The 13,399-nt window shown below is 32.7% G+C and overlaps 3 protein-coding genes across 6 annotated transcripts in view; 1 reads left to right on the top strand and 2 right to left on the bottom strand.

Annotated features, from left to right (window-relative positions):
* Positions 1-3,098, top strand: part of LOC145971221 (short neuropeptide F) — an 18,740-nt gene extending 15,642 nt beyond the window's left edge. The window contains exon 4 of the mRNA XM_083098643.1: positions 1,601-3,098. Within this exon, the coding sequence (XP_082954769.1) occupies positions 1,601-1,654 (54 nt within the window). The 3' untranslated portion in view covers positions 1,655-3,098. The remainder of the gene's footprint in view (positions 1-1,600) is intronic.
* LOC145971215 (uncharacterized) overlaps positions 1-12,371 on the bottom strand; it is a 21,541-nt gene extending 9,170 nt beyond the window's left edge. For all 4 annotated transcript variants that reach the window (XM_083098631.1, XM_083098630.1, XM_083098632.1 and 1 more), the window contains exons 1-14: positions 12,243-12,371; positions 11,527-11,610; positions 10,870-11,134; positions 9,401-9,545; positions 8,381-8,580; positions 8,146-8,252; positions 7,640-7,861; positions 6,979-7,188; positions 6,569-6,871; positions 6,104-6,202; positions 5,481-5,866; positions 4,722-4,836; positions 4,441-4,605; positions 3,866-4,044 (exon numbers count right to left, since the gene is read on the bottom strand). In XM_083098631.1, the coding sequence (XP_082954757.1) occupies positions 3,866-4,044; positions 4,441-4,605; positions 4,722-4,836; positions 5,481-5,866; positions 6,104-6,202; positions 6,569-6,871; positions 6,979-7,188; positions 7,640-7,861; positions 8,146-8,252; positions 8,381-8,580; positions 9,401-9,545; positions 10,870-11,134; positions 11,527-11,601 (2,471 nt within the window). In that variant the 5' untranslated portion in view covers positions 11,602-11,610; positions 12,243-12,371. The remainder of the gene's footprint in view (positions 1-3,865; positions 4,045-4,440; positions 4,606-4,721; positions 4,837-5,480; positions 5,867-6,103; positions 6,203-6,568; positions 6,872-6,978; positions 7,189-7,639; positions 7,862-8,145; positions 8,253-8,380; positions 8,581-9,400; positions 9,546-10,869; positions 11,135-11,526; positions 11,611-12,242) is intronic.
* Positions 12,325-13,399, bottom strand: Fh (frataxin). The gene is made up of 3 exons (XM_083098635.1): positions 13,040-13,399; positions 12,821-12,941; positions 12,325-12,738 (listed from the first exon to the last, which is right to left on the bottom strand). The coding sequence occupies exons 1-3, from the start codon at positions 13,267-13,269 to the stop codon at positions 12,481-12,483; spliced, it is 609 nt and encodes a 202-aa protein (XP_082954761.1). The 5' UTR covers positions 13,270-13,399; the 3' UTR covers positions 12,325-12,480.

The following is a 13,399-nucleotide window of genomic DNA, read 5'->3' as shown; positions in this document are numbered from 1 at the left end:
GAGCCGACGCCGCGACGTAGTTGCCGGTTATCGAATATCGCAATCGCCTTTGTGCGTGAGCTCGTCGTATCGAAAGTTTAACAGGCAAAGATTTTCACAAAATCACAATAAACGCAACAAGAAAGACAATTAATTTGACTGTCGGCGCATACTCGGGAGAGAAGGCACTTAATTTTACTTGAGCTCGAAGACATGTCGGCCGGCCGCCATACGTTAATGCGCAATTACCGAAAGCATGAATTCGTCTCACGAAAAGAATTTTTAACGGCAGCAATTCGGCAGCGATCCTGTTCGAGCTACTTCTACCTGATAATCTAAACGATAAACGGCCTGATGGGGTCGACGCTCGTCTCACCGATGACTCCGTGAGGTCCTCGGCGCTCTCGGCATCAGCGTGAGAAATCGATGGATTTGGGCCGTCGTACTCCTCGCCGGTCCGCCGAACAGTGACGAGCGGAAGGCCCGTCGGATTCATGCCGGCAAGTTAATGTGGGAGCTTTCCAGCAAGCGACACAAGTCGACACAAACATCATTCTGTCTTTTTTTAACTCCAATAAATAACGAAGATAGAATGTTTGTGTCGACTTGTGTCGCTTGCTAGAAAGCTCCCTGTATAATTAGGCCACTTGTGGCGCTTCCGCTACCCTCAGGATCGTCACGCGTCTCAATTAATCCTGCGGCCTTCAGGGCCGTATTCGCGCCTGTCACACCCTGTCTCTTCTCTGATTATTTTTCTTGGCCCTCCTGTTGAAGCCCGGTGTGAGGGGTTTTTACGGTAGCTGCTCGCCGTAACTGTTATCGTTCTTCGGTAGCGCTTAATTCGGTCGAATTGGCTCCGTTTCGGGGTTCCGGAGTTCGATCTTATTTACTGGTCGACCTTCCCCGTAGTTGTTCCTCGTACCTGCTGAATATATGGAGATTTACAGGGGCGGCAGCGAAGTCTTAAATTGACGTTACATTTATGAAAGTAGAAAGAGAGGTACTTAGCTCGGCGTTCTCCTTCCAGTCGGCGCCTCCGCTCGTCCCGTATCTCTTGGCCTGGTCTTCCGCGCCGGGTCGAGTCACCGGGTGAGACCCCGCTAGTGTCCCCCATCACAGTAGCGCCTAATCTTAATATTATTACCGCAAAAAAATATAATGAATCTCTACGCACGGGAGGCGAGGCTACCCCCGCCCCCCACATCCGCTCTCTCTCCCTAAATCAGGGGAGAACGAGGGCCCAAAAATTCCTCCCGGTCGGATCTCGCGATCCTTGTGACGGGCCGCCAGGCGTCACGTCACAATATATATATATATATCATTAAATCGATATCTTGATCGTGCAACGATAATTTTGCATTTTATTCCTTGTTATTACGGTAATTTTGAATTTTTTAAATTCCTTCTTATTATATTTTTATGGTTCATAGCGCTTCTCTCTCTCTCTTTCTTATTTGATACAAAAACGACAGGCGCATGAAGAATACCGATTTGAATACCTTTTGTGTAGAATATTCTCTTCGGCTTCGCTCGGCATTAAACCAAGTGAATCGCGACAGCGCACAATTAAGTGGATTTTCACGAGCAATTAAGTAATTAGCATTTTCGTGGTGTGTTTCAGGCGAGGGCTCTGCCGAGACCTATGGGCGCGGTGGCGGGATACGACAACAATTAATCGGCGAAGCTGATCCAGGGACATCTTTTCAATTCGTTCTTGATGAAAACGCGACTACTCTGTCTTGTATAAAATATTATGTATAACTCGTGTCTCGCATGCGCGTTTGCGGGTGCGTGCGTGCGTGTGTATGCGTGCGTACTTTATTCGCTGTCCGGGCTTCCCTCTCTCGCGTCTCTTACTCTTTACAAGGAGCAAAACATACGATGAAAACTAATTTGCGCAATCCTAATTGTGCAATAGAAAGAATTAATTAAAAGTGAGAAAAGATTGTGTCTTTTATATATTATTTGCGCGTTTTATTTCCGCGCGCGTTAATTAAATTTAAAACGACGCGTTTTCGGAACTGAAGTGACTGTCTTTGTTTCGTCTTGTACGAGATTTTACGAGACGGATAATTTATCTCAAGTTCATGTTTCACGAGTTTAAAGGCACTTTATATTTATTTTGTATAATTGTGGGCATTTCCGAACGATACCGACGACGGTCATTTTACCTCGTCGTTTTCGTTAATTAGTGGCAGCGCTGTAAAAGGACACTTGGCCTAAGTCCTTCATTCGATGGGAAACATTCGGTGAGAATAACAATCTGAACACTTCGATCGTTTACGAAAGCAATTGTTCCCTCATTTAATTATATGCACATCGGCACAAAACATAGAAATAATTTGCGCCCTGCGCGATGACATATACAGGATATCCCATTTTCAAGCGATTTACCGACAATGTATTAAATAAATTTGATGTTGAATTATTTCAAAATTAAAATTAAAATTCAATCTTTAAACCGAGAAAAAGATTTTGTGACATTAATTATGCAATTTATAAAAATTTAAAAGTGATCTTTCCAGTATCAACATCTAATATGTTGATCAGCAAGTTTTCTGAAGTTAAATTCGCATTAAAACACATTTGATATGGCATTTTATTGCGAGACCCATTTAAGACGAAATCCTTCAAGAGCTTTTATTGGTCCATAATGGAACTATTTCGTATCGATTTTCTGCTGAATATTCTTCAAAGAGAGATGAAACATCTTTTTATGTATGAAATTTCCTACGTTATTCAATACTTCTGGAATATTATAATTTTCAACAGCTGGCCTGTTGGTCTATCGATAAATTAATAGGCGTAGTATTTCGATAAATGTGCCAAATAATATGATTGTTGTATCATGATAAAAAATATCTGCACTGTCTATAAAATATATACAGGGCGGACTATATAAAACTGTTATGACAATTTAAAAATCTCACGCGTATTAAGGGGGCCGATCGCAAAATCATTGGTGCATGTAGGTTGACGAAATATATATGTGTAAAAAGAACAAAAAAAAAGAAAAAAATACGGACTAGTTATTTGCCGCAAAAAGAGGGTCGCGTCTCAAATGTGTGAATATGTCAATTTGCAAAATTAAAAATAAATTATTATGTAACACTGTGTCACATTTATTCCTCTGCAGCAAATGTGTTCTACAAGATTCTTGATTCCCCACGAATCCCAAGACGGAATGCTTTCACGCGAATATAAGGCATCGCCTCGATGCATTTTTATTAACGCAACGATGCACAATTGCCTTATAAGATAATAATAGTTAGACTTTTTGATGCGGTTAAGAAAGTTCAATGTGGTAATCTAAATACAAAAAAGAGACTTGGGAAATATTTTATTCATTAAAACGATTCTCTACTTCTTTCAAGATAGATTAAAAAATCTGTAAACTTAAAAACTAGACATCCTCTTAAAGCCGGAATTAAAAACTTTCGGTGGCGAGAACAATTTTCATGATTATTTTGTAAGATGAAATTGCACGATTGTATATTTTTAAATACATTATGCAAAATGGAAAGAAGATAGATTACTGTAAAGTCGCGACAGAGATTTTCGAAAGTTAAAAACACGTCGGAAAGAAAAGTTTGCCTAAAAAAACACGGTGGAAAAAAATCCCACCTAAAAAAACACACTTCGATTTGAGAATGGAATTTGCAATATTTGATTTAAATACATTTGCAATATTTGACTTAAATGCATTGTATGATATTTTAAACAAGTATTATATAGATATAAATACATTAAAGATACATATTATTCAATGAATATAATCTAACTGTAGAGAATTAAAATAATGCAAGCCTATAAAATAGATATAATAGGAGAAAGATATTACTTAACGTTAAATGTGCATGTAACCACTTATTTGAAACGTGCTGACCTGACAAATGAGCAGATTCTTTTGATAGATTGCACTACTTCTTTATCCTCATGACTAAGATCTCCGACATTCTTCAATTCTGGTCTTAAGAGAACTTGACTTCGTACACGCTCCAAAGTAATCGACAAAGGCATCGTTAATATCTTTGACCAATTCGTTGCTTCGTAATTAACCATAAACTGAAATATATATATGATTATTTGCAATATAATTGTATGGAATTATAAACTTTTATCGAATACTCATATATATTTCTCGTATGATGCTTTAAGTGCAATATTTAAAAATACAATACGATATACACGTTTACAGATACGCTATTTACAGATTCTCTCTTTTGACGTTTTATAATCGATGAATAAAATATATAAACAATTTATTGAATTTAAAGTAATTTAAAGCGATATTTTCATAATTTCAATTTATTTACCATGTTTATTATAAATAACAAATTACTTGCAATATATAATATATATGCATACTAATTATAATCGAAACAAATTTGCTCTAATAGATATCTAATAGATATTAAAATTTATAATTTATATTAAGAGGGCGGAAATTTTATTACTAACCTGATCAAAGCAGGTGTCCTCGATATGAAACATCAAGTGTGTAAGAGGTTTTATGATGGGTGAGACTTCTGACAGATTCAGCAAATCCATCTGTCTGTTCTTCTCGTCGCAACGTAGATTATTTAATACCCAATCGGATGCTCGGACTAAATATTCGCATATAATCTGACACGTAAAATTAATCATGTACCATATCAATTTATCAAATTATTCATTTTTTTTTCTACTATAGTAAATATATGAGCATTCAATGCATGACAATGTATCGTCGCTTTACTCACTTTTAAGGAACGTCGTCCAGTACTTGTGAACAATAATTCGTCCGTGTAAGTTTCAATGACGCAAGTCATGTTCTGTAATTTGTTGTTTCTCGAAGTTTGATCTTCTCTTCTGAGGCTGTAACAAAGTTTTCATTCAAATAAAAAATAAAACGAAAAATGTAATATTTTTAATTAATATTAAGTTAAAGAAGTTACAAGTGAAGTAACTTAAGTCGTTACGTTAATTATTTTAATCAAATTTTGCAAGTTCGATTCATTCAGAGATTTTACGTATTTAACGCTAATGCAGTTCAAATGCATATAAATATAATATATAATAATATGTATAACATGTATTAATGCGAAACATAACAATACATTCTCGAATTTCTACGGTAAATCTATAATTCCTTTAACACGTTTATTAAAATAACAAAAATACATAATTCTTGGCAATAATCATTCAACAAATTTTCGATAAATAAATCTGCAGTTTTGAAAGAAATAAATCTTTCTTAAGAAACTGCAAATTTCACATACTTTTCTCTATAATATTTTCTTTAAATATACAATTTAAATAATATAGTTAAAATTGTAAAAGAAAATCGATCGTTTTCTCAGTAACAAATGACAGATCGGAAAAACAGCTAGACATCTATAGGCATTTATAAATATTTTTTCGATTTGTATTTTCTACTGGATCCAATCAGAAGATACCATTAAGTTAAAAATAATCAGGTAGAGACTAATTAATTTTTAGTCTTTAAAGAAGAGATGCACCTGTCTTTCACGAGAAGCAAAAAAGAGTCTATCTGCGCCGTGTGCTTGTTGTCCTCGTCGATGCTGCAAATTGCCTCGGCGAGCGCAGTGGCAGCGGTCGATCTATCGTAAGGGTTAAAGGGGCTCAGCTCGCAGCTCGTGTTTTCGGAACTCGATGTACTATGGACATCGTTGTTTCCGCTCTTCGCAGACACGTCCAGGAGGCCGGAGTACAGGACAGCGCACAGTATTTGAAGCAACACGTTGCCGCCGATCGGTCGACAATGCGCGGGAATGTTATCGTTGAGCGCGAAAGCCGCGCGTAAAATGGGAGTCGAAGCTGTCACGTACAACTCAGTGAAACAACCGATTGCCAGCGACATGGTTTGATATATGCTGGCACCTGTCTGAAGGTAATTTTCAGAATTTATATAATGCATTTTTAAATAAATGTCCACTTTCTCTCGGCGAGCGCACGTATCAGACTTCACAATTTTATGTTTCCCTTATAGCTCCGCGATTTTGTCCAAAAACGAATTAATTTTTGTTCAAAAACGATTAAATATGAGTAATATTTTTGTAAAAAAAACCTAAACTTTCGGATACGCACGTCTCGCATGTCGCGTATGATACATTGCAATTACTTTCGCAGCTTCTAAAAGCATCTCGATTATCGGTTGCATCATGATTTTCAAAGGCTTTATCAATGCATTGAGCCAGGGTGGTCTTGATTGATTCCAGACCTTTAAAATAATGAGTAAATTATTTAGTTATTAATTAGTGAAGTGATGCATTATTAAATTGTTACAAATTGCACATACAATAAAATTAGGAATTTGTTTTGAAATTGCATTTATCAAAATTTTACGTAAGAAATATTTTTCTGTATTTATTTCCCCCGTATAAATAAATAAATATTACTTAACTCGTGTTTAAAACGTCGATTTTTAATATTAATCATATGTTTTATATTTTACTCTCTCCACATTTATTAAATATATAAATTTAAATTATCAGGCATATTAAATCAATCTAAATATTTTAATGAGAGTTGGTATAAATTTACACGATTAAATCTTTCTATAATATTTCATAAAAGCACACACAACCTGTTGTCTGTCCAGATAATTGGACCAATTCGGATCTTGCTTTAATGCAGGTATAATTACGTGCTCCGGCTCGTTAACGGTTACCACTAATACGTGAAATAAGCTATATAATGCTAAAGCCGAAGTTATTTTTAGCGATTTATCGCATGCTGATCCACTGCATAAGAAGCCACCGCAACTCTTTTCGTCCTTTTTTGATTTGTCAAGTACATCGCACTCGTCCACGGACGTAAAGCCCACATTTTGACGTACTAACGTCTTTAATAGCATCTTCCCTACGATATAATCGTTCATCGATATCACCTGCAAGAGAAAAGTTTACATATATATAATAAGATGTTTATATATATAATAATAAGATGTAAGATCTAAAAATAAAAAGAACTTTAAAATTAATTATTAATAATTACTTTCATCAGTTGAGGCCAGTTAGGTTGAGGCTGATGCCTCATGACATTCAATTCAAGAATGACAGCTTTATCTTCGGGTAATGTTACAATGTCAGCTAGAGAATCAGTTGCGTCTAATCCTAATAAATTCGGAGCGCATATTAATAGCCAAGGAGCCGGACTGCGTCGCGGCCGCAGTATCGCCAAATTTTCCAATCCGTGTCGAAAGATCTGAATAACAAAATTATTTATTTATTATTTATATCGTTTAACATTGAAAGATTTTTTTATCATACTAAATGTACACTTTTCTTTATGATACAAAATGTCACTAAATCGCACAAAGTTCGAATTTAATCGAATGCGTAGTATTTTTTATCTTTTTATACAATCTCCGTATTTTAATATTAAGCACTGCAATTTATATAATTACATTTAATAAAAATAATGTGTTTTTTATATTTAACTTGTTGGAAAATATTTTAAAAGCCTGATACTGGAGACTACAATCCATTGAATACAATTCTTTGAGTGCTCTGTATAATTCTAACACACGTTAGTACACATTTTAATTTAAATAACAATTTACTTAATTGATTTATTTAATAAACATAATGTGTTTTTATCATATGTTGAACTTATCGGAAAATATTTTAAGAATCTGCCATTCTAGAGACTGTACCTGATACAATTCTTTGAGAGGAGTGCCCCTAAGTAGCAAGCAAATTAATAATTCATTACACTTTGTATGTATATCTCTTATCGCTGTCGGCAAATTGCTCGGTCGTGCACCTATCATTCCGTCGCCATCGACACATGCACCTAAAGCTAGATATCCCGTACAGCAGAGCACATTAAAGGCGTCCGACCAAAATTGTTCGGATCGTGCTATTGACGGTCGACCCTGTCGCAATTTCATTATTTGCGTTCTTTAATTTATTCCATCTTACTGAATCACACACAAATGACACTCGAACGTTAATAAATTACGGACGAACGTGCATAATGCATAAATGCATGCAAGTGATAAGAAAAAAGATCGATCGATAAAATTCAATTTCACGTTCGCTCAAACGAGTTTCATTTGCGTGATTCATGGTAACAATAAAGCGCTCTACGCAGAGAGACAAAGGAACAAAATAAATTAAAAAATTAATCGAAACTAGTCGTGATATATCGCAGCCTTACGTAAATGAATCGCGTCGTTATGATAGATAGGGATTCGTTTAGCATTTCTGAAAATACACGCTGTGCCATCTTAGGCGAGACGGTATTCCATAAATCCGCCTTAGTACCTGAAAATATTAGCGTATTCGTTTTTTGCAAATGTTATATTGGAGCGTTATAAATCTATCTCTGTAAAATGCTGTCCTGAAATTATAGTACTCGCAAAGAAATGAGAATTAATATTAATTTTATTTACCTTGCATATACAGCCACCACATTTGTACAACATAGGAGCAGCGCTCTTTCTCAAAGAATGGTTTGTTGCTATGCCAGCTGAGAGAATCCGCTTCGTTAAGTATGTACAACGAAATTAATCTACAGTGTAGGTCGAGCAACCTCTCTGCCACGGCTTCGGCCATTTCGTGAAATGCTTTGTGGGATTTATTAATTTTTTCACTATCAAGAGAAAAAAAGGATTTAATGGATTCTATATATATAAGTCATATAGTCATATATTTTGCCTTATGGCTTGAAGCTTTAGAGATTAGTTCTGGTTAAATAGCAAAACTTTTTGCACTACTTATATATATATATATATATATATATATATATAAAATCCTTCGAATCTTATTATTTTTTCTCTTGATAGTAAGAGCAAAACTTATCTCCGAAGCTTCGATTATCGGTTGTAAGCCTTTTCCAACATAGGAGAAACAATAAGGTACTAATATGAACTCGATTTTAGGATCTTCCATATAGCCGGCAAATGCTATATATTGTTGCCACATAACGCTCCTTTATCAGAGTTCTAATGCTCATTTCTACAGTTCTTACAGTTATTTTATTTTAAATACAAGGAAATGAAACTAAAAAATATTCTTTATTTGTCTTTTATATTTAGTTTGAGAAAAATAATTTATTTTATTTTAATTAATATTTTATTTTGAGAAAAAATAATTTTTTATATATATTTTTATATACTTTTTATGTTATATAATCATCTAATAAATTTATATATTTTTTATATAATCATCTAATTATAATGTGCATTGCATAAAATCAATTCTTTCTTTTTTAACGATTATTTAAACAAAATTCTACTTTGTTCTGAAAAAAGATGGTAAAATAAATAAAAGATGAATTATTAGTGAGATTAAAATAAAAACTTAAAATCTATTCTACGAATATTATATTGTTTTTAGAAAAAAATTTCATAGCATTTTATGATTTAAAAAAAATTATAACTAATTAAGCACTGAAGCTTTTATAAAAGCACCTTGATTGAGAAGAGATAGTTCCTTTTGTGTGCTGATTGTAACACCATAAGCAATTTCGTATGAGTGCTGCTGCGCCCAAAGTGGCGGTGAGCACGGTGAGATCGGCGTGATCCAAAGACTCTTGAATTAACATATGCAAATGTTCTGAAAATGGAAAAGTAAGAAAAACATCGTTTCATCTCTTTATGCTTCTTTTAAATATTTCTAAGTTTGCAAATCTCTAGAATATCGTGCCGTTATCAAAAAATTATTTAAGTCAAACATAGCTTTCTTGATGAGATAAAAATACAAAGTAAATTAAAAGAGGACAAGAGTCAACAATGAAATTGTATTATTTAATTAGAATCGATTTTCTTAAGTAGAAATTTAATCCAAGATCTAATTACGGTATTATTCCACGAATTCGAAAAGGATCTTTCAAAGTGAATTAAATTTCTTCGACACACACACATACATATAACAATTCCCAGACAGCACAGGACATCCTATGGATATTCATTTTATATCCATTTTACGTCCACACGTCCATGGACATGAAATGAACATCCATCGTACATTCGATTTGAGACATCCGTTAATGGCCAATATTTGGACGTCCATAAGATGTCCGATCTTGGACATCAAAGTTTCGCGCAAGCACGCAAGGATGTGTTAGTTCGTTCGTTTACCGCTACGCGACGTGCGATGCGCTATGTTTCTCGTATTTAAGTTTTAGTTATGAGAATTATATAAAGTTTGCAAAAGGTAACAAATAAGATTAAAAATATACTGTTCAATTTAATTTCTGATCTAAATCACGAGTTTCAGATATTAAATTGATTTTATAAGTTGGACAAGTAAATGTCCGGCGAATAATTTAATATAAAATAATGAAACAAATTTAATATAAAATAATGAAAAATTTAATATAATAAATTTAAATTTTTTCATTAAAATATTTTGTAAAAATTATTTATACCTATTTTTAAAATACATATTTTTTTAATGTTCAAAACAAGTCCAATTTTAGTCCGTTTGGTCTTTAAAATGGACATTTTTGGGATGTCCAAAATAGTAACACTGGATATCCATAAAACATCCTAAAGATATTTTAGGCTCTAATCTGGATTTAAATACGTATGAAACGTCCAATTTGTTTATTTTTAATACGTTTTTAAGATGTCATTGTGCTGTCTGGGTTCGTACATATATTACTTACTTAATTTATAATCATCTTCAAAAATAAAAATATATATTAATAATTATTATTTATACTAGGATAAAAAAATGAAATTTAAAAGTTTAACATGCTTAATTAGAACAGCTACATTTAAATTATATAAAGAATCTATCATTTATATATATTTATCAATATTTTCCTAAAATATATATTTATCAATTTCCCTTTATCACTATCCTATTAATATTTTTTTATTAGATAACGTTTGAAATATCTCATTTTATTTCTCGTCATCGAGATAAAATGTACCTAATAATTGTTCAGCGGTATCGACAACGAGCGGAATAAAATCGGACGGTTGGATCCGCTTAATAACACCGTCCTCGCTATCGACGCTGGACGCGCTTTCGTTTTCGGCAGAGCTTAAACCAGAGGCACGCTTAAAAGCGGCTACAAAATCCGCTTCCCACCATGTAACAATCTTTATTGCGGCGAACGAAGCGTGTCGTGGAAAATCGAGTTTTCCACCGCTAATGCGTAGGCACAGCGGTTCTCTCAGAACGGTTTGCATTTCCTATATCGCAAATTACAATATTATATGAGTAGTATATGAGTGTTAATTACGGCGTATCGTATTTTTAGAGTAAATAATATATCGCATATGAATTAATTCAAATTTGCATTTCACTAAAATATTATAACTGTATTATTAATTTAGTATTTAAAATTCATGTATGTATCACAAAATGATACGTAATGACAAATAATTGAATTGTTCGATTCGCATATATGTATTCCAGTTTCGAGACCGCAGTCAATAAATCAACTTTTTTGCAATCAAATATAATGTAATATAATAAATTCGAAACAAAGCGCTTTCGATATTACATATCCTTTTGGAAACAAATATAATATAAAATACAAACTACATTAATGGCAAATAATTTATAGCTAGCTAATTGGTACCTGGTAATATTGCATATCTCGTTGCAATAAAATTCTTACGCGATCGACCAAATTCCCATCTTCCATAATCTCCATTTTTGCTCTCTATCGAATAATATAGAGAAAATAAGTCAAACAGTATGATTTAATTATCTCATTATGCATAATTTTCTATGTGCAAATATCAAGCAAAGTCTATATAGGTGCAATGTAATTGAAATTAAAAATGCACTTTATTTATATAATATATATACATGATATGATCTTGCTTTAGCAAAAAATGTTGCTTAATATACATCTAATTAAATGTCTTATCTAATTTAATGAAAAAAACCTTATAATTATGTTATACATGTACACACATATATCCATATATATCATTTTTCTAGAGTTTAAAATTTTTAATTAGTTATATGTACACCCATACATATATATATATACATGATATATATAAATACATATAAATATATATATATATATATATATATATATAACTAATTGAATTAGTTAAATATATACATATATTTGTATAATTAGTTTTTTCTTCAGGAACATAAAAATATTCATGGTGGATACTACGTAATGAATATGTTATATGTCTTTTTTAAGATAACTTGCAAGAATTCAACATTCTGTCTAAGGTATGAATAAATAACAATAAGTATATATGTGTCAATACAAAAATTCAATAAGCAATACAATAATATATGATTACTTGATATATTAAGATTACTCACATGATAATTTTACTGTAGCATCTATACATATATATACATGTATTGAGAAATTTCCTTTTCTTATAATACTTCTTATTCTTCTATAAATTTTCTTCTCTTATAATATTAATTTTATGTACAACTTTTTCATAAATCTAACCTTTAGTAACTTCCACATATAATTATATAAAGAAAATAAATTCACATCAACTATCATAATTAACTCTCCATTAACATTTCTTAAAACAAAAACCATTAATCACACATCTTGTTTGTTTTTACCACTAAAAGAACATTTATCAAAGCATGCTTGATTTTTCACAATTGCTGGTATTTCATTATTTAATAATTCGTGTAGTGTTTTGCCGTCATGTTTATATATCCATTGGCCATTTATAAAGTCATAACGTTTTGGTCCTGATTTTGGAGAAGAGAGCCAAATCTGCTTGTTTGGTGTTTGACGATTTATAACATAAGTACCATATGGCTCACCAAATATTACAGTCAGTACACCATCCTGCAGCAAAAATTTTATATATATTATTACACATACACATACACAATGACATTTATAGATCCTTTAACTAATACTCGCATACTCCATAAGATACATCTGCGTCTGGCAAATGTGTCGCTGTTTCAATCAACTCCTCAAAGTACTCAGTTAATGAATCTAAAGTTTCTTCACAGATCTTCACGTATTGAACAGAGCTAAGTATGCTAATAAAATTACATAAATTAATTTTGATATTTCAACAAGATATGCAAATATTGTAATATTAATTTAAAAAAATAATAATTAATATAAAGATACTCACTCTTCTCTCTCTGTCGAGTATTCAGCATTTGAACTAAAATTTTTTAAAGACGATTGTAGTAACAGTTGAGGATTTCTCTTCGAAAAATATGTCGAATCAAGGTTAGCATAACCTCGAACGTAGCTTTTGCATTTGTTTAGTTGTATGATACGTTTTTTAATAAAAGTCTTACTTAACAAGTTACAAGTTAACTTCGAGATTATGCTCGATCTCGTTACGATAGGCAACATGATAAACAGTCTCTCTCTCTTTGAACTTTTATCGATTAAACAAGCTCTCCGGTTAATATAACGAAATTTTCTAGAGCATCTGACACATGTTTACATCGCTACGTCGGCATGGTCGGCATATCACTGCATG

Source organism: Camponotus vicinus, unplaced genomic scaffold (assembly GCF_025532165.1).
Source record: "Camponotus vicinus isolate PSW18456_S1 unplaced genomic scaffold, iyCamVici1.0 SCAF_4, whole genome shotgun sequence".
Taxonomy (NCBI): domain Eukaryota; kingdom Metazoa; phylum Arthropoda; class Insecta; order Hymenoptera; family Formicidae; genus Camponotus; species Camponotus vicinus.
Note: the sequence above shows the minus strand (reverse complement) of the source record. Positions and strands in the feature narration are given on the sequence as shown.

Coding starts and splice junctions, on each gene's coding strand:
- Fh (XM_083098635.1), bottom strand. CDS start 13,269: ATGTTGCCTATCGTAACGAGATCGAGCATAATCTCGAAGTTAACTTGT. Junction 12,942..13,039: donor TACTCGACAGAGAGAGAAGA/GTGAGTATCTTT, acceptor TAATTTTATTAG/CATACTTAGCTCTGTTCAAT. Junction 12,739..12,820: donor ACGCAGATGTATCTTATGGA/GTATGCGAGTAT, acceptor TTTTTGCTGCAG/GATGGTGTACTGACTGTAAT.